Genomic DNA, 19,993 nt, shown 5'->3' on the forward strand with positions numbered 1-19,993 from the left:
CGGGGCTGCAACCGCAATGCAAGAACATTAACATATGCGTACATTCGCGTCTGTGTGCCTGTACACGCGTCCGGCACGGACCAGCACAGTGCGCGCCGCATGCGAAAACGCGCCTCTGTTCGCCTGCAGTCTGTCACTGTGTTTATGTGGAGCTGCTTCAGCTGAAAGGTCGAAACAACACACGGTATAGATACTGATGGCGCGCGGCGCGGCGCGTGCGCGTCGCACTTCTATTCGAAAGTGTTGGATCTGCGCATTGATGGTGCGTTGACGCGTGTTTGCAGTGCGCGTGCTGCGTTTAAGTGTACGTGCTTCACCTCGTGGTGCGTTTGTGTAGCAGGTGCCATCATAAAGTTTAAGTGTGTTTACTTCAAACACCTGATTAAGGTGCATCAATGACTGCTTGTACTGTTGTCAGAGTGTGTGTGTGTGTGTGTGTGTGAATGCGTGGTGTTGCTACGGTGATACTTTCCTGCACAGGTTTGGCACTCACACACCTCCATGCTGATCTGCTGATAACATTCAGGACCAGATTTAGAGCTCTCGCACAGATCAGTGCAGTGAAGTCTCGCTGTTTACGACAGATTTGGAGAGTTTGGGTTTGCGGTTTGGACAGGACAGCCTTGAACTGATTTCACAGTTCACATGTACGATGGTGTGATGTAGGTGTTTGAATCACATCCAGGAGGTGGACTTTTGCTGTCAGGTAAACTTTGCATGTGAGGGATGTAAATAAAGATTGAGCAGCTTTGAAGGTGGTGAGGAAGGAGTGACCCTCTTCCATAGATCTGCTATATCTTTATCTATCTCTATATCAGAAGCAACTTCTCAATAATATTACAGTGTGATACCAAACCCTGAAATGAAGAAATGCAGCAGATCTGTCCGAACTTAATCTCACAGTTTTCGTCACTGAGTTTCTTAAACTAATGTGAAAAGCAGACTATTTGACCAAACAATCCCATCTCATTCAGAAGCTTTTGACTGGACCTTCATCAGCAGGTGAAGTTTGCCCAGCTGTCAATGAGGTGATATTCAAACTTTCTCTTATTACTACTATAAGACTTATTGTCTGTGTTGGCTTCAAAAATGAGTTTTAATAGAGAAGAGATGTTGTCCAACCATTCAGACAGAGTCTCCAGTGTTATCGTCTCGCTGCAGATGAATGAAGTCATGCAGAATGATCTCTGAGTTCTCATTAAAGCTGCAAGCCTATTTGTGAAGAGCACTGTGGCAGCTAATGACTCGTAACTAATCGCAGATATAAAAAGACCATAAACACAGTAGCTGGTCACATAGATAAGGTCTTACCAACACAGCAGTCAAATGATCAGCCAGGAGAGAGGGCAAAGCTAGAAGTTAGAAACAGGATGTGGTTCTACGTTTTAAACTGTTTCCATCGAGGCTCATGACTAGAAACCTCCAACACACCGTGATCTTGCAGTCCCTGTGAGGGAAAACAGCTCTGACTTGAAGTTTGTCGTCAGGACACAAAGGACAGACCTGAAATCTGGTGCTAGAAAAAAAAAAAAAAGAATCTGTGACATTAGAGAAGCCAGTGAACCCATCATAACCTTGTTAAAATGCACTTGTAGATAATCTTTAATAACACATGGCACACTGCTGTGTATGTGTGACTTTAGGCTGACGTAAGCCTCTGTCAAGGACCCAGACCAGGACCCAGGGAAATAACCTGCTGCTACCTCTCATCGTCTGCTGTTGCTGCAAAGCCAGGTCCTGGCATCCACTACTTGTTTTTTTAGGTTCCCACATTGGTGACTGGGCGTTGGCTCCCCTGGCCCTGCCTTGACAGCACCCGTGGCCATACTAAATTGCTGAACACATATATCACACTAACCTCTGCGATGGCTGCAACTGCTTCTCTTTGCGAGGCTTCTGATGTCAGATGGTAATGATGAGGATGATGATGCTCACAGCTGGTTTTCCAGGTTTGGGTCTGTTATCTTTGTGCAGAACGGAGTCATTTTTGAAGAGAGTTGCTCTCAGTTGCAGGTTGTTGCTTTGCAGCTCAGTGATTTCATGTTTGTAGGCCGACAGAAACATCAGCTAGTTCCTCAGGAAGCACAAATATGTTCAGTTCTTTTTGTCGACTTTTCACGTCCTGAAATCTCACCAAATATCTGAAGGCGTTTTCATCGGCAGCAGGCTCAGATGTCACAGCGGCTTTCGTTCTTGCAGAGTAGAAAAATGCTGCCTGTCCTCCTTCCTGTTGCCACAGCTTTAATTTCACTTCCCGTGATTTCACATTTGAAAGCAGAGAGCTGAGACGCTGCTGGAGCTCGAGGTTCAGCTCTGAGAGGTTCTTGGTGATGTCCACCATGAAGGCCAAATCACACATTTGCTGTCACTGAGTTTCCACATCAGGTTTTCCTTCATGTCTATAAATTATTCCAGACAAACTGACAGTTTGACTTTGCCTGGTGCTCGCAGCTCTGTCAGAATGTGGTCTGTAAAAGCTGCTTGTAGCATCCAAACTCCACTGAAGAGCGTTAGCGTCATTGAAGAGCGTTAGTCCTGCAGCTTGTTCAGTTTAGCTAGTAATGTGTGTTGCTTTCAGGGACCACTCAGAAGAACATCATAGTCACCTTTTTTAGCTGATTTTCTTTATCACTGTTTATCACAGCAGAAACTGAGGCGGCGTCAGACATTATCAGTGAGGCCCAACCAGGTCGATGTTGTGCTGATGACATAATAAAAACCAGGATTGTGTCTTTTTATGCAACCGTGACCATTTGGACAGCTGTGAACAAGCTGAAGGGTTGAAAGTAAGCAGAGACTACACCCCCCCCCCCATAGTTTACCTGAACTGTATGGAATTATTAATAACTGTTTGTATTATGCTTCCTTTGCGGCGGTGCTATCTGAACCTGCAGGTATTAAACTCTGCGACACCCTGATCTCTTTGTGTATGTTTAGTTAGCAATATTGAATGTTCGCATGTCCACTTGTAACAAGCGTTCTTCATGACGGTCCCGCTCTGTGGATTTTCTGAAGATGTTTGCTGCTGTTTTTTGAAAAAACGAAAAAAAACACAACCCCCTCATTCACTTGTTACAGACTGGTGTTTGAAGTAGTTTGCCTTGTTGTCCAGAAATCCCACCTGATAATGGTACGAAACTCTTTGCAGTGTTTCAGCGCCTTCAAAGTCATGGATCAGTTACTCAAACTGGACATCCTGGTTCATATTTCAAGTCTCAGCAGCACCTGAAAGAACACACCTCCACCAGTGCAGCCCCCCAGCAATGAATCAGACGAATCAGACACCGGTGCTTGATTAATTATGACATCTTGGTGCCTTCTCTATGTATTCACATTACTGTAATGACCCACATTGGTTTCTGACTTTTCAGGAAATTTGCATAAATGTCACAACATTTGTATGGACACATAATTACTGCAATTACTTAAGATAAGATAAGATAAGATAAGATAAGATACACTTTATTAATCCACAGCTGGGCAAATTCGTTGTTACAGCAACAGGTAATGGCAGTTGTAGAAAAGATAGCTAAAGAAATAGAGAAATACAAAATAAAAGTAGACTATATATATGTACAACTATACAAAGGGCTTATGTCAGAAAAAAAGTATGTAAATATATATATATATATATATATAAAGGATAAACAACATTTGAAGTGTACAAACCAGTTGCTGCAGCTTTACTTTCCTAGATGCATCTTGCACTATTACAGTAACTAATAAAAATATCAGTGTCATTAGTCCTCGGCTGTCTTCTCACACATAGTAGAAGTGGTTCAGTGGCCCACCCAGAGCGGCACCGCAGCCTTACATGGACATGCACTTCAGGCTCTAAGTTTAACGGCTTATTCATCAAAGCTTAGGCAGCCAAAGTACGCACCCTCACACACTGCCGCTGGAACAGAGCTCGAACCTTGAACACAACACAGCGTGTCTGGATGAGGATGGCGGATGTGAAAAGGGAAGGAGGAGAGGAAAAAGATGTCACGAGAGAGAAAGAGTGAGCGATATCGGTGCATGGACAGTATGATCCACGTGTTTTAAAAATTCAGCAGCACAGCAGAGTTACTTTGCTGTTTTGATTTGATGAATATTCATGATCAGGCAGGAAGGGAGGGAGGAAGGGAGCGTGGTTCATGGCAGCTTTTGACGTGTTGCTGCTGCAGCTCACATGAAGGGTGTTGCAGAGAAAGAGAGAATTGCCTTTGCAGCTGAAGCTTGATTTAACACACGCCTTCTATCAATGACGAGGACCTCCACTGTGGTCCATGAACTATTAAAATGCTTGAATAAGTATGTTCCTCATGAACACCATCGACACTGTATTTATTGTATTGTACTCTATTTGTTTATTTTCAGTCTGTCTCATGTACGGCAACCTCCACCCATCCCTCCATCCATCCCTCCATCCGTCCCCAGGCTGTGGTTTACCCACATTGTATCCAGGCTGATTTAAAAAAAAAACGGAACTGTAAAAAAACAAATCAGATGCACGCCACATTTGGAGGTGGTCTGAAATGCGATTTCCAAGCAGATATCAACAAATACGTCTCACTGGATGCCACGGCTGCATTAGAACAGCTGAGCAGGATCCACGCTGCTACAAGCAGAGCATATGGAGGACATCATGAAGAACTGCAGTCTTCTGCACGGCGACTTGGCAGCGTGATCGTTTGGACGGCGAGATCAGGGAGCTCCATTCATCATTCTCTTCATGCAGATTGGATTTGTGTGTCCAGACGTCGCCGACCAATCTGATCCCAAGGGACAAAAAGAGATTTGATTTGAGAGACAATGCTGATTTGCCTGCTGTCTGAATGTAGCCTCAGCTTTGTTCTGCGATTGAAACAGATGTGGTGTTGGTGGATGTGACCCCTGTCACAGAAACAGTCAACCAATCAGAGCTAAGTAGGTGAGACGCTCCTGTATCTCTCCTCGCTTCTTATTAACTGTTCTCGCCTCTGTGCTGCTCATGAGGGAATCGTGAGGGATCTGTTGGGTTTCTGTAGATAAAGAGTTTGGTCTGTTTCTGCTCATCTGTAAAGTGTCCTGAGACAACCTCAGCTGTGATTTGGTGCTTTATAAATAAAACTGAATGGGACAAAATCCTTGGAAACGTGTTGCTGGTTTAAATGGCAAACATCACCGGCAGCAGATTAAATCAGCTGCAGCTAGTAAACGTTAATCCCATAACTGTTACAATTAAAAGTCTGGATATTCTCAAATTAATAAGCCACGTGGCCACGTGGCGAGAGGTGACTGCTCTCTGGAGAAATCAGCTGATCACCTCATGTCCATTTAAGAATCTGACCCTTAAACTTTATATCAGATCAATATTTTCATCCGATCAGCTTCATAGTTCAACAGCACGAAAGAAACACGAACATGGAGCTCGGCATGGCAAACGAGTACAGACAACACTGGAAGACGCTGGACAAACACTTCATGGTTTGTGGCATGGCAAGGAGACAAAGACAAGACTAGATAGCACTTATGTGGACAAGAATAAAGACAACACCAGGAAAAACACTCACAAGGCAAGAAGACAACAACCTGACAAAGAGTGAGGGGAGGACTCCGGCTTAAATACACCAGGGAGGGCGACTGATGACACACAGGTGAAACAAATCAGACAATCAGGTGGGAAAAAAACCACAGGAAGTAAAGCACAAGAAGACACATCACGTGAACCTTCAAAATAAAACAGGACGTGACATTTCACACACTTATTTTCAGGTTGTAGCTACAGATTGTGAACGTTAATTAGACTGTAACTAAAAACCGCAGTGCTTCTGCCAACAAAAGTTGATGAGACATTGTTGACATGCGGAGGTCAGATTATATTAAATTATATTAACCCTAACCCCATAAGAAAAATCTAGAATAATGCAGCCCATCCTTTGCACAAACAGTTTTTGATTGGTGGTTTAGAATCACTGTTTCCTGTATAAAAAGCCAAGTATACGATCACTGTTTCTCCTATTTTTACTGCATTAACATCCATAAATATTCATTAAATAGTAATCTACCCCCCCTATATTCATATTCATGTGATAGTACACTTGATGCCATCAGTTCCTCTCCTCCTAATTTTCCTTTCAGTGTCGTCTTCCTTTCCTTCCTCCTTTTCTTTCCTCATTCCCCATATTCCCTCACTCCTCAAACTTCTTCTTTCTTCCTCGGCCTCTTTCGGCCTCTTGATCCTCCTCTTCTTCGTACTCTCCTTCATCATACATTTCCTCCTTTCTTTCCCAGCCCCCTCTTTATCTCCCAACTCTCCCAGTCTTCTCACCGTTATTCTCCCAACCCCCTCCAGTCAGTTTCTTCTCCATCTGTCCCCCCTGCTTTATATCCACCTACCACTGCGAGCGACCTTTGTTTACATTCAGCGACATAGGTATTAGTGTGACAGATGACGAAGTCTTGCTGCTGGCTTGGGGGGGTTGGATTGATTGTGCAAAGGTGACGATCGGTCTGAAAATCAGAGTGTGCATGTTGGATTCTCTGGACGTGAAGATGATCTTTTTCTGCTGTATCAATGAGAAACATGTGCACTAACAAGTCAGAATTATTACCATGACAACTAACATGTGAAATTCAAATCAGCCCACACAGCATGACGTTAAACTGTTCAGCAGAACCGACATCTTTCTGCACAGTTTTAGTAACTCAGATGGGCTCATTGTTACCTGTAGCTTTATCACGCTGCTACAGTAGATACAGTAGGATAAACACACTTCTTCCTTCTTCCAGGTGCACGTAAACCCCCCCCCCCCCTCGCTCTCGAGCAGAGATGGAGTTCCCGGACGACTTCCTGCTGGCCGAGCTCGGTCACCTGCAGCTGTACAATGACTCGCTCTTCCAGAACAACTTCAGCGGTGCCTACAACGAGACCGACGCCTTACTGCCGACAGGGGTGAAGGTCACCATCGTGGTCGTCTACATGATCGTCTGTGTCATCGGCCTGGTGGGAAACTTCCTGGTCATGTACGTCATCATAAGGTAAGAGGTGCAAGAGTCTCTGCAGGTGTAAAGTACGCAGACCTGCTGCAGTACATTGTCACTCGGTATAAGTCTTTCAGGACCCTGAACTTCCACAGACGATATTTTTGCTTTAAGCCTCGATTTCACTTGAAGTCCACTCTTGTTCAGAAGGATTTATATGAGGCTGATACGAAAGTCTCAACACATAAATAACTGAGAAACCGCAACAGCCCAGACTTTCCAGTCAGTCGTTCCTCTAAATCGAGGGATTTGTAGTCAGGAATGATGATATGACCGCAGTTGCTATAGCGATCCACACGGTAAGGATGAAATATTTAAATAATCCAGTCCAAACATATGTATTTTGCCACTCTAAACTGAATGTGTTTATACTCCGGGAACATCTGATGGGCTCCAGACATTCGTCATTGACAGTGAGTCTCAGAACGATTCAGACTAAACGTTAGCTTATCTTATCAGAAATGATGATTATCAGTCATTGCAGCGTGAAGGGCATCGAGCGGCCTCTTCAGACTTCGCTGACATCGACGACTCGAGATGCACATGGGCCACAGAACGTGTGTGTGTGTGTGGGGGGGATACTTGGCCGTATCAACAGAGAGACCAGCTCCACTCCCAGGCCTTCTGAATCAGTTTGGTGTCAGCCACCCTCAGCCTCCTGACCCAGTCGACCACAACATAGAAAATGGTCTCCACAGACTCATAAAACTGCCGTAGTGTGGTGCCACCACACTCTGGTACTCTGCCCCCCCCCCCCCCAACGATGCAACTGCAGAGTCATCATACTGAAGCCAGCAGTGTACAGGGTGAAGAGAAAAGGGGGGAGGTCAGTCCCTGTGGATACCTTTGAACTGGAAGTGTTGCATTTACCTCCTTACTTACTGCATGTGAAGTTGGAGGTATGAACTCCTCGTTACCTTCAGGTCTCCACATGACTTGACTGGAAAAAATGACTTTTTCCTCTTCAACTCCTGTTTACAGTGTTTTTGAATATGATGTGGCAAAATGCTGCGGCCACACACACATATATGGTGATACCAACTTCCTTATCCCAAGAATAAACCGTGCAGGAGACATGGCATAATACTGAAATACAGCTGAAATTACGTATACATAGCTCCACGGATAGATTGTACCACCTTGAACCCATTAAATAATGTCAGGCTCAATCAACTCAGTGCTTTAAATTTAACAATTTCAAATTACTTAAAGAATTGGGCCCAATGTGACTCTGGTAGGCTTGGCATTAAGGTGATGGATTGTGGGTAATTACCTGGGAAGGACAGGTAGCAGGTGACGGAATGCCTGACCAGCTGACTTATTCATGTGAAGAGACAGCAGAGACAGAGCATAAGAAAGAATAAGACAAACGTAATGAAGGGTGTTTTCTCTGCACGCCAGATGTGACATTAGGATTCAGTTTTTTTAGAAATAGCCTGAGTCACTCTTTTGAAACAGATGGGAAGAGGTGACATTTACCCTACACAAACACATGCCCCCACACACAAACATCTCACACAACAAGACGTCTTTGAAAATGAAAGTTACTGCGTACTGCCCAGAGACCATCGAGAAGTATCGCTGAAGTATCTTTGACACCACTCACAGGCGTCTGAAGGGAGTTTTGTAGTTTTCTGTTTATGTCACTCGTGTCAGCTAATGTAGCTTAATGCAGCCCTTCTTAAGCATTCATGTCTTCTTCATCATTTTGAAACTTTAACCCCTCTTTTTGGAGGTAGTCTGCCTAAATAACACAACAACAACGACTTTGGGAGAAAACAAAGCCTTTCGTGGCTCCAGAGGGAGCTGAGCAAAGTCTGATAAATTGCCCCAAGCGATGTCATTTGATGCAGTGTTAGTTGGGGCTTTTAATATTGCATGAAAATGTAAAAAATCTGCAGGGAATTACACAGTAGTGAGCCTGCAAGGCCTCTGCATCCCACTCCTCTTTTCAGCTTGATGCTTATTCATGAAAATAGTCTAATAAGAGCATTTGTTGAAGTTAAAGTTAAAACTCTTGTCTTTGAGACTGAAACAACGTGGATGCAGAGTAATAATCCGGAGAGTCAACGACTCTGATCAACATTTTCATCCAGCTGACGTTCTCGTCCGACTTCCGGGTCCTTGAATTTCTGTGTTAGAGGTGATTTAGCTCTGAAGGCTCTGTTAGCTTTTCAGTAGCAGAAACTTCGTTTTCAGTTTTTATCTCATCTGCTACTATTATTTACTGTAAAATGCTTCTCTGATGGCGTAGCTACGTCCGATGGAGGAGCTTGTGCTGCCGTCATGTCGATATGATGTAGGGAGGCAGGGACAGTGGGAGGCCAGTATTGGCCCACACACACCTATGTACACCTCCCAAACTTGGTCTGATGCTACTGAATAATCATAGAAATATAGGAATATTATAGGAATGCTACAGGCACGGTGTGTCTATATGATCCTCTCGCTGTTCTGTGACTACAGGTTGCTACATGTACTTTGATCATGAAGGAGTCACCACTCTATAGAGTATGAAGGCTATAATTGAATATAGAATTGAGTATTTATAGTATTATATGTATTATTATAAATCCAAGAAGAAATCGTTCTGCTCCTTCAGCACCACAGACAGCTTCGTGGATTCATCAGTACTCAGCACAGTCAGACCTGATACTTCAGAGCCGTGGTCGGGGTCATAGATCCTGACGAACCTCAGTCAGATGACGGATCAATGAGTCAGACAGACCAGGCTAAACAAGCCCCCTGGCCTTGCACTGTCTCTGCTGCTAGAGGATGGAGATGCAGGTTAATAAGGGATGCATTCTGGTCATTTTACAAACAAGGGGGATAGCATCCCCCCTCAAATCACCTACTGGACTGGAGAAAGCCAAGCCTATCCTTTAAACATTTACTGCTGTTGTGTGAAGCTCATGTATACAGCTTCATCTGCAGCCATTGTGAAGCTTCACTCCATTTTTTCTCTTCACTTTCCATCCATGGAAACAAAATGTACTCTGAGCTGTCCTCCCGTAACTTCAGAGGATCCTGTTGACTGTAAAATGAGCTGAACGTTGTCCTCTGGCAGCAGCCACTTTTTGATGTGTGTGTCTTTGTAGTTATTAATTCTTTTGTCTTTGTCTACATGAATGGGATAAGTTGTCCTGTTCTTACTTCTTACATAAGATCTGGTTAGCCAACAGAAACGCAGTACACTCTAACACCTAAAGTTGGCTTTTGAGGGAAGGAGAAGAATGAAAAGGTTTTGTTCTCGATGGAGCAGCCATAAATCATCATTTAAATGCCAGAGTTAATAAGCAGCATCCAATCCACCTCTCCCTTGTAAACTGCAGTGATAAAAGGAAGGGAGGAAAAGCCATCTAGCAGCATTAGTTGAGGTTGCGTGCCTTCTCTCTGCGTCTTTCTGCTTTTTGTTTTTCCTGACAGCGCTGCAAGCTTAGCGTGTTTTCAGCTCTCATGTTCTGTCAGAGAACAGCGGAGAAAAACAGTTTTGACTTTCAGCAGCAGAGCGCCGCACTGCAGATGTGTTGTTGGCTCATAGCAACAACAGGAGCCACGAGCAGGGATTCCTACCAGCATCTGTTTAAGGCTACAGCCCCCCCCCCCCAAAAGAGAGAAGATGGGAGAGAGACAGGGAAAGAAAAAAACATCATCCTGAGGATGGCAGGCTGAAGCTGTGTTCACATGGAGCGGGGCTTATGATGGAGAAAGTGCCGCCTGGAGAGAATTTTGTAAAGGAAGGGTTTCTGTTTCCATAACAACAGGCCAGTCCACGTTGTACATTGTCGGACACAATCAGACCTTTGCACTAGTTCTGAGACAAGATGCCATCGTTCTTTGGAGCGAAAGACAACACAACATGAAAAAAAACAAAACAAAAACACATTGTCAGATCTGAGGTGTCACTTAACAGACTCAGGAGTTATCAGGTGAGTCTTCAGCTCTCAGGTGAAGCTGCAGTGGTCCAGGCTCAGGAGCTCGGATGGAGGTGACACAGTCCCTGCTGCAAATAGATGATGAGATGAACAAATCTGTTAGCAAGCAAATCCTATGTCAATTTTAAATATCAGTGTTGGAGGTATAGCGCCCTTTATGTTGCACGGTAGAAAATGTGGATGTGGAAGTCGGATATTATTTATTTGCCATAATGTTGATCTTACCAGTTTCCATTGACCCGTATTGTACAAAGCAAGAACTTTACATTTGTATTACTAACAACATGTATGTTGAATGGAATCAAGCTGCAGAATTGTTTTGTTCTTGTCTGGGATGTTAGACTTTCTTTCTATGTGTGTATGTGTAATATACACTCACTGGCCACTTTATTAGGTATACCTGTCCAACTGCTCGTTAACACAAATTTCTAATCAGCCAATCACATGGCAGCAACTCAATGCATTTAGGCATGTAGACATGGTTAAGGCGATCTGCTGCAGTTCAAACCGAGCATCAGAATGGAGAAGAAAGGTGATTTAAGTGACTGTGAACGTGGCGTGGTTGTTGGTGCTAGACAGGCTGGTCTGAGTATTTCAGAAACTGCTGATCTACTGGGATTTTCACGCACAACCATCTTCAGAGTTTACAGAGAACGGTCCGAAAAAGAGGAAATATCTAGTGAGCGGCAGTTCTGTGGGTGAAAATGCCTTGTTGATGCCAGAGGTCAGAGGAGAATGGCCAGACTGGCTCCAGCTGATAGAAAGGTAACAGTAACTCAAACAACCACTCGTTACAGCCGAGGTCTGCAGAGGAGCATCTCTGAACACACAACACGTCGAACCATGAGGCAAATAGGCTACAGCAGCAGCAGACCACACCGCGTGCCCCTCCTGTCAGCTAAGAACAGGAAACTGTGGCTACAATTAGCACAGGCTCACCAAAACTGGACAACTGACGATTGGAAAAACTTTGCCTGGTCTGATGAGCATCGATTTCTGCTGCGACAGTCAGATGGTAGGGTCAACAACATGAAAGCATGGATCCATCCTGCCTTGTATCAACGGTTCAGGCTAGTGCTGGTGGTGTAATGGTGTGGGGGATATTTTCTTGGCACACTTTGGGCCCCTTAGTACCAACTGAGCATCGTTTCAATGCCACAGCCTACCTGAGTATTGTTGCTGACCATGTCCATCCCTTTATGACCACAGTGTTCCATCTTCTGATGGCCACTTCCAGCAGGAATACGCACCGTGTCATAAAGCTCAAATCATCTCAGATCGGTTTCTTGAACATGACAATGAGTTCACTGAACTCAAACGGCCCCCACAGTCACCAGATATCAGTCCAACAGAGCACCTTTGGGATGTGGTGGAACGGGAGATTCACAGCATGGATGTGCAGCCGACAAATCTGCAGCAGCGTGATGCGATCATGTCAATATGGACCAAACTCTCTGAGGAATGTTTCCAGGACCTTGTTGAATCTATGCCACGAAGGATTAAGGCAGTTCTGAAGGCGAAAGGGGGTCCAACCCGGTACTAGCAAGGTGTACCTAATAAAGTGGCCGGTGAGTGTAGATATGTATACATATTAATATAATAAGAAATCTATCTTGGGCATTTACTCTAATTTAATTTTTCAAACCTGATTTCCACTTTGACTGACGCTGAGAGTCCGTCAGCCTTTCAATCAATCCCTGATCGATCCGGTTTAATCTGCGGGTGTTTAAATGTTAGTTTGCCTCTCAAGCACAGCTCTGGAGGAGTGTTTTGACATGTATCTCGTTCTTTTACAATTAAAAATGACATGTACAGTGCGTAAGTATGACAGCACTATGAATGGCTGATTTTTGTCTGCTGACTAAAAAATAACACGTTGAAGTGTTTTAAGCATTTTTGTGGGGGCTTTAATGAAGTGGGAGTGAAGACGAAACACAAATCAGGGAGAGTAGATGTCATATTTAACGTCTTTTTAAAAAAAATGCTAAAACGATGAAACAATCGAGAGCAGAGGTGACGGAGCTGTGCGATAGCGATTTCCTGCTGCTTCTGGGCTGAGCTGATGGAGCAAGGATTTTTAAATTGGAGGAGGCGGAGGAGTGAAGCGAGGATTGAAAAGAATCTACAGAGAGAGAAGGGCAACGGGTTCACAAGAGGGATGTCAGGTGAATCTTTGCCGTCTACCTGGAGAGCAGCGTGTGACACACCTGAGCTGGAATTAGCCACAGAGGAAGTGTTTCTTCTGTTAGACTCGTTTTTCTCTGTACAGCTTTGGTTTTCTTCTGGTTTTGTCATGATCAGAAAATATTCTCACAGTTATGGATTCAGTTTGATCCACAGTTTATACGAAGCTGTTTAGTTTGTGACTTCTCGTCAATGTATTTCCTATTTTGTTGTGTAAGAAAATGAAACAACGTGAAAGTCTTTCAGCAGTTTATCTCTATAGTATAGGTGAATCTAGCTGTATTGTCTTCTTCTGTTCCTCTTAGCAGGTAGTGGTTAGCATTTAGCATTAGCATTAGCTAAATGGTAGCATCGGAACTGTATTGTCTTCTTCTGTTCCTCTTAGCAGGTAGCGGTTAGCATTTAGCATTAGCATTAGCTAAATGGTAGCATCTGAACTGTATTGTCTTCTTCTGTTCTTCTTAGCAGTTAGCATTAGCATTAGCTTAATATTAGCATCGGTACTGGCCACTACCTGGAGCATCTCTGGGTCAGTTGAACGTGGCAGTGCTGTTTGGATTGTGTAGGAGCAGTGTGAACTGGCACTAGGGGGGGTGACTCTGGGACGCCGGAGCTCACCGCCTAGCCTCCTGGAGGTGTAGTGGGACTAAGTAGGCGAAACACCGTTGAAGGGAGGTGTCCACCCCGCAGAGACGTGTTAGGAATCACTGCTCTTCGGCATGTATAGATGTTCTTCACTGATGCATGGAGGTTAAGTGTGTGCGTGCTGTGGCTGCTGGTGTGAATTTCTTCGATGTTGGTGTGGCTCAAACCTGCAGCGTCATGGTCTCTCAGTCCACTGTGCGGTTTCTGTGGTGCCGGTAGCCAAAAGTGTTTTTCTGAATAGACAGACACATTAAAGATTCATGCTTTGGCTCAGAGACTTGAAGCCGACTGAATAGCTAATCACGCACAGATGGTCTGAGTGTGAATCACAAAAACAACAAAAACCACAGTTTCGATTGTGACCCATCATTAGTCACCTCTTCAAACTAATTACATTTATTGTGTGTGTGTCCCTGTCATTCAGCACCATTACAAAGGTCAAATCTCACTTCTGTGTTTTCATTCACAGCAGCATCATTAAGAAAAATCACAATCAGACCAAAAGAGGTGTGTGTGTGTGTGTGTGTGTGTGTGTGTGTGTGTGTGTGTGGTCTGCATTCACCGAGCCATTATGATCCTCCTGATGAAATCTGTGCATTCATTGGTTCGTTCCTTCGTGCAGGTTTATCTGCAACCTGACACAGACTGGTGGTGATGGGCTTTCATCTCATCATCTTATATTTCACTTTTTGGAAAATAGACTTATTTACCAGTTCAGTGTTTGGTTATTAGCTTAGCATCCAGACTGGAAGCAGCGGGAAACAGCTAGCCTGTTTTTTTTTCCAAAAACACTTTAAAGAAAGGAGATGGATCGTGTTCATTGGTGGCATTTAATCTGAATATACACAGAAAAGGAAATATGACAGTTTGTGGTTTGAGGGGAGTTACATGCTGGAATTATTCCCCTTCGTTTGACAGATGAGCAGTTTGTTCTGCACATATTTAATCCAACCTCTTAGAACATATTTGCCAGCGAGTTTAAAGCCATTTGCATTCTTGTATGTAATTTCTTTAATGGTAATAGTAATTGTATGCAGTACAACGATTCTATAATATTAAAAATATTCTCATATGTTGTGATCAGTGTTATATTTATACTTTATCCACATTTATCCGAAGTCTTTCATACAGTAACAAATCAAATCTGTTTTATTTATACAGCACCAAATCATAACTGAATATATACACACCCATACGCAGTTAAAAATATAAAAACTCAACACAGCAGAATTAGAAATATTTCACCAACATCACCCACAATTCACCTTATACTGGAAATAAAGTTTAGACGTTGGTTCGATTCACTCAACTGCACAGGTTCCAGTGTGTTTCGCTCGTAGCTACTGCTAATGCTAATGTAGCCTCGAGCTGCTAACCTCAAGCAGAGATGAGCCGTGGGCTCCACACCCTCTGACCTTCAAACTCATAGTCTTCAGAGCGTCTATCAGATTTCATGCAGCTCCCTTTGGACCCAGAAAAGCCTCCTTTACAGAGGCAGAAGTTCTCCTGAAGGCCTGTCAGATGTCTAAAATCTTCTGTAGCAGCGAGAAGATCAGAGCGACAGATTCAGCTGGATCAACACATGTCGAACATCGTCCTGTTGAACATTCTCATTCTACCTCCGACCACCAGCCCACATTACATTCTCATCACTTAAAAACATGTTGCCAGTGTTGACCTGCCAAAGACTATTCATCAGTTATTTTTGAAGACGACACGAAACGTTATTCAAGTCGGCATAAAAAGACAATATGTCACCTTCAAAGCCGGTCCGCCCGTTTCCCTCCCTCTGAAGCAGCGGTGAAGAACGCCAGGAGTGAATGCCAGTTTCCATTACAACAAAAGCATGACTGTGGTGTCAACTGCATGCCAAATTAATCAGAGCACACGAGGCCAAATCGCCTTCCAAGCTGCCGTGTGACCGGTTGCTGACGAGCACTGTAGCTTTTAAAAAGCTTTTTTTTAAGCAGAGTCTGGTGCAGCGGCCCCTCCTCATAAAACACACCAGCAAACTTCACAGAGGACAAAGAGGACAAACAGCGTCGCCGATCTGTTTTAACCGAAAACAGTGGTGATCAAAATCAAAAAAAGAACTGTCCACCATCTGTGTAAGTGTCTGTACCTGTTGTGTACACCTGTGTGTGTGTGTGTGTGTGTGTGTGTGTGTGTGTGCCACAGCCTAATGACTGTGCCTTCCTCCCTGCTAATGACCGTGGTGAATTATGAGGCCATTGACTCTGTACTGCAAATGAATCCTTCAAACTGAGAGCAAGTGTGTGTGTGTGTGTGTGTGTTTGCATGTGCACACACACACACAGCATGTGTGTAATAGACACCAAATATAGCTGCTTGTCACATGATGTCTGTGTCTCTGTGACACAAACACAGATTGTCATTGACATATTTTCAGGACTCGCTCTTTACGTCCTTCCTCGTTTGCCTGCAGATGACAGGATTAAAGGGAAACTCCCCTGATTTAGTTTGTCATCTCTAGAAAGTTTGGGTTTGTCACCAGTGACAGATTTTTAATTTACATTTTCCACAATGAGTTAAATTCCTCAAGGAGCAAACTGATTTCAATTTTCCCAACAGTGAGACAGCAAAGACTAAATTTACCGAAATCTGAGTCTCTGAGTTAGCTATACTAATTAGCAAAGTTAGCATGCTAACAGGCTAAAATAAGATGAGCCTGTGAACATTACACCCTCTCAACATCAGCGTGCTGCTCATTGTCACTGTTAGCATGTTAGCATGCTGGTGTTTTGTCCAGTGTTTTGGGTTAGCTATACTTTGTGTTAAGTGCTAATTAGCAAATGTTAGCATGCTAACAGGCTAAAATAAGACTAAAATAAGATGGTGAGCCTGTTAACATTACACCCTCTCAACATCAGCATGTTAGCATGCTGATGTTACCATTCAGGCTTCCATGAGAACATGAGCAGAGCATGAGCAGAGCATGGCTGGAAGCTCTTGCATTGTTTCTTCTGAGCTGATTTTCCAGTTCCTGTTCACTGGAACTTCCCATTTATGGATTTTTTATTTTATTTTATTTTTTTGGGGGGGTTGCTGAGTGCAGAGAAGAATGTGAAGCCCAATGTGTGGGTTTCTTTTCTTTTTTGCTGCTGACGTGTGAGTATGTCTGTGGGACCTGCTGAGTTTTAAAGGTCATTGAGTGACTTGTTGAAATGTGATAAAAAGCCTCCATTAAATAACACATTTGCTCATCGTCAGTGTGGGTGCAGTTAATGAGAATTAAACTATAACTCTCATACTAACGAGGAGCCAGATGTGAGGAGGAGTACTGTGAGGGTCTATATTCATCTTTTTTCCTTTTCTTCTTGTGCATGATGATATTTAAGTTTTATAATGGACATACGGACTGAAATCAAGTGATGTTGAAGAGGATTTTGACTGCGTGGATTTGACTTAAGTGGTTCCACACGATCCAAAACAAATGTCTCATCGTGTTTTTAGTCTGAGTGTGTGATGAATCCATGCAATCTTCCCCATTTAAAAATGACAGAAAAACAAAGATCCAACCTAAGAGGCAGCTTTTTCAGCTGCCGTTCCATGTTGACTCTTTTTCCCTACAACCGAAAGCAGGGTGAGCCCTAACATACCCACAAAACAAGTGATCATGCTTTTGTTGCCACAAGGAGATCCTACTGGAGACTGATACGCCGTCAGTGAGCATGAATTATGTATTATGTTTCTTTTTAAAACATATTTGGCGTTTCAAACAATCATTGTAAGAAAACAGCGTTTGTCGCAGCCTGGCAGGATTTTCTCGACTTGAACGTCCACTTCATGTTGTCTGAAGACGAGTCTGTGCTTTTTGAGGCTCCTTTTAGAGTTCCAGTTAATAACATCACAAATCAATGCATTTCAATTTGTACAATTCTGCGAAGGTTTCAGGGTGAGGAAAGAAAACAGCAGGTTCACGGACGAGGAGCCGCAGTCTTTTTCCATTGAACCAGCTGTGTGAACATTATTAAAAATCTTTAATCAAGTATAATTGAGGAGTGTTTGTGCTGCTCTGCTTTAATCTAAAAGCCTTTATTAAAGACTGGCTGGTCTAAAGTCTTGTTATGAGAACAGAGTTGAGGCATAAATATCTACATCTTCAAATACTCAAAAGACACGACATGAATAATTTGTGAGTGTTAAAGTATTTATTTTTGGAGATATATTGCACAGCTCTTGCACAAACCTTTTAGTTCAGTCTAAATACATTTTCTCTGCACAGGTTTGAGACTGCAGACCAAATACCAACAATGTTCACCTTGAAGTGGAAGAGAAGAGCACAACACTTTCATTTGTTTCGCATTAAGACCTGACCGGAGGAGCTGTGACACACAGGGAAAGATGTTGGAGAGTAAAATACGGGGAGTTCTTCCATCCCTCATTATCCATTTTCATGCTTTGATCTTCATTGTCATCTTTATTTTCCATCTGTGCAGTTCTCTGTCTCCTCTCTTCGGTTCGACTTTCCTTGCACTGCAAGTTAATGAGAACTGTTCTCTTTATGAACCGACACAGGGGTACAGACATCTGCCGGACAGGGGCGTCACAGCCATCTAAAATGTGGGGGTGTTCTAGGTTTCTGAATCTATCATCGGGAAAATTAACCAACAATTATCCATTAATGTTAATTTTTATATTAAAAAAGTAATATATGGCCGAAAATAACAACAAAAATGTGTTTTTCCTCAATGAAACATTTATTCCAAGAAGAACAAAACCTCTTTCAGAAACAACTCCAAAACATGTCAATCATATGAAACAATACCACTGAGGTGATGGTGGTTTGGGAGCAGGATTTCAGTTTTCAGTTTTCTGTCAACATCTAACTCAGTCTTTATTTATATAGCACCTTAAATACGATTAAAAATGCAACACAAAGTGCTTCACAAACTAAAAACCTTTGACAGAAACACAATAAATAAGAAGAATGAAAACCTGCCCCGTAACGACCCCGCAACGTTATCGCTGTTTAGTGTTCCCATTTCCTACCGTCAGTGAACGCCTCCGGTACGGATGCGTGCGTGTGGTTGGATGAGGAGGAAGGGGGCGGGGCGAGAGTGAGGAAGTGTGCCTGTGTGTTTTTGGAGAAACAGCTTGTTTAATGGTTGTTTGCTCGGCGTGGTCGACCGACAGTAACCGTTTATCCTGCGATAAAAAGCAGGTGAGACCAACTCTCCGTCCGTTTCCTGGATCCAGTGGGACGCTGCAATATATAACCTCAGGAAAAAGTGGGGGGGATGAAATCATCTGGTTGTAAACGTGGGGGTGTTGCAACCCCCTGACCTGAAAACCTTTATATCAGGGGTCTCAAACTCAACTTACCTAGGGGCCGCTGGAGGTAGAGATTGGGTGAGTCTGGGCCGCATCAAATATCCCACAAAAAAAAGCTTCAAGTATTCCACAACAAAAAAGGGAAACTGTGCCAATCTTCTCAATTTGAACAAATTAACAGTCAGAACATCCAGAACATGGAGAACATGAAGAACAGGAACAGTTCTTCAGAACATAGGCTTCATTTCTACTTCCTCCTACTCCTTGCTGCCAGAGACTTGGCAGTGCTTCCTCTCACACAGCTGAGCCACATTTGGCTTGAGGGAGGAGGCAACTGAGACCCTCAGTATGGCTTTAAGATGCTCATCTTTAATCCTGGACCTGTACTTTGACTTATTGAAGTTCATTGTGGAGAAGAGCTTTTCACACAGGTAGGTGCTGCCAAAAAGGCACATGATCCGCTTGAACATCTTGGAAAGCTCAGGGAAGGTGGGGGGCAGTTCTCTCAAAAATTGTCCAAGCTCCACTGTATTTCCACTCACTTCCCTGAACTTAGCTTTGAGGTCAGTATTGCACTGCAGGTCAATTAGCTCCATCTGCAGGACAGGGGGGGCATCCTCAACATCAAAGGAGAAGGGGTCAGCAAAAATGTTAAAAGTGACTCTGTGTGTCTTGAAGTCTGCAAACCTGTGTTCAAATTCTTCTTGTAGCTTCCCAATGGTATCAGCATACTTCTCACCACTGAATGCTGTGCCTGAATCCATGAGTCCCTTGCATGCTGGAAAATGGCAGAGGTTTTTCTGAAAAAGCTGGGCTTTCCATAACATAAGTTTTTTGGAGAATGCTCTGACATTGTCATATGCAGCACTGACAAGCTGGCCGTGGCCTTGTAACTTCTTATTCAGTACATTCAGCTCATGTGTGAT

General features: G+C 43.5%; 1 protein-coding gene across 1 annotated transcript in view; it reads left to right on the forward strand.

Annotated features, from left to right (window-relative positions):
* Positions 1-6,778: 6,778 nt before the first annotated feature.
* oprl1 (opiate receptor-like 1) overlaps positions 6,779-19,993 on the forward strand; it is a 75,262-nt gene continuing 62,047 nt past the window's right edge. Inside the window, exon 1 of the mRNA XM_041945502.1 lies at positions 6,779-7,005. Within this exon, the coding sequence (XP_041801436.1) occupies positions 6,797-7,005 (209 nt within the window). The 5' untranslated portion in view covers positions 6,779-6,796. The remainder of the gene's footprint in view (positions 7,006-19,993) is intronic.

This window comes from Chelmon rostratus, chromosome 10, assembly GCF_017976325.1.
Source record: "Chelmon rostratus isolate fCheRos1 chromosome 10, fCheRos1.pri, whole genome shotgun sequence".
Classification (NCBI taxonomy): Eukaryota; Metazoa; Chordata; class Actinopteri; order Chaetodontiformes; family Chaetodontidae; genus Chelmon; species Chelmon rostratus.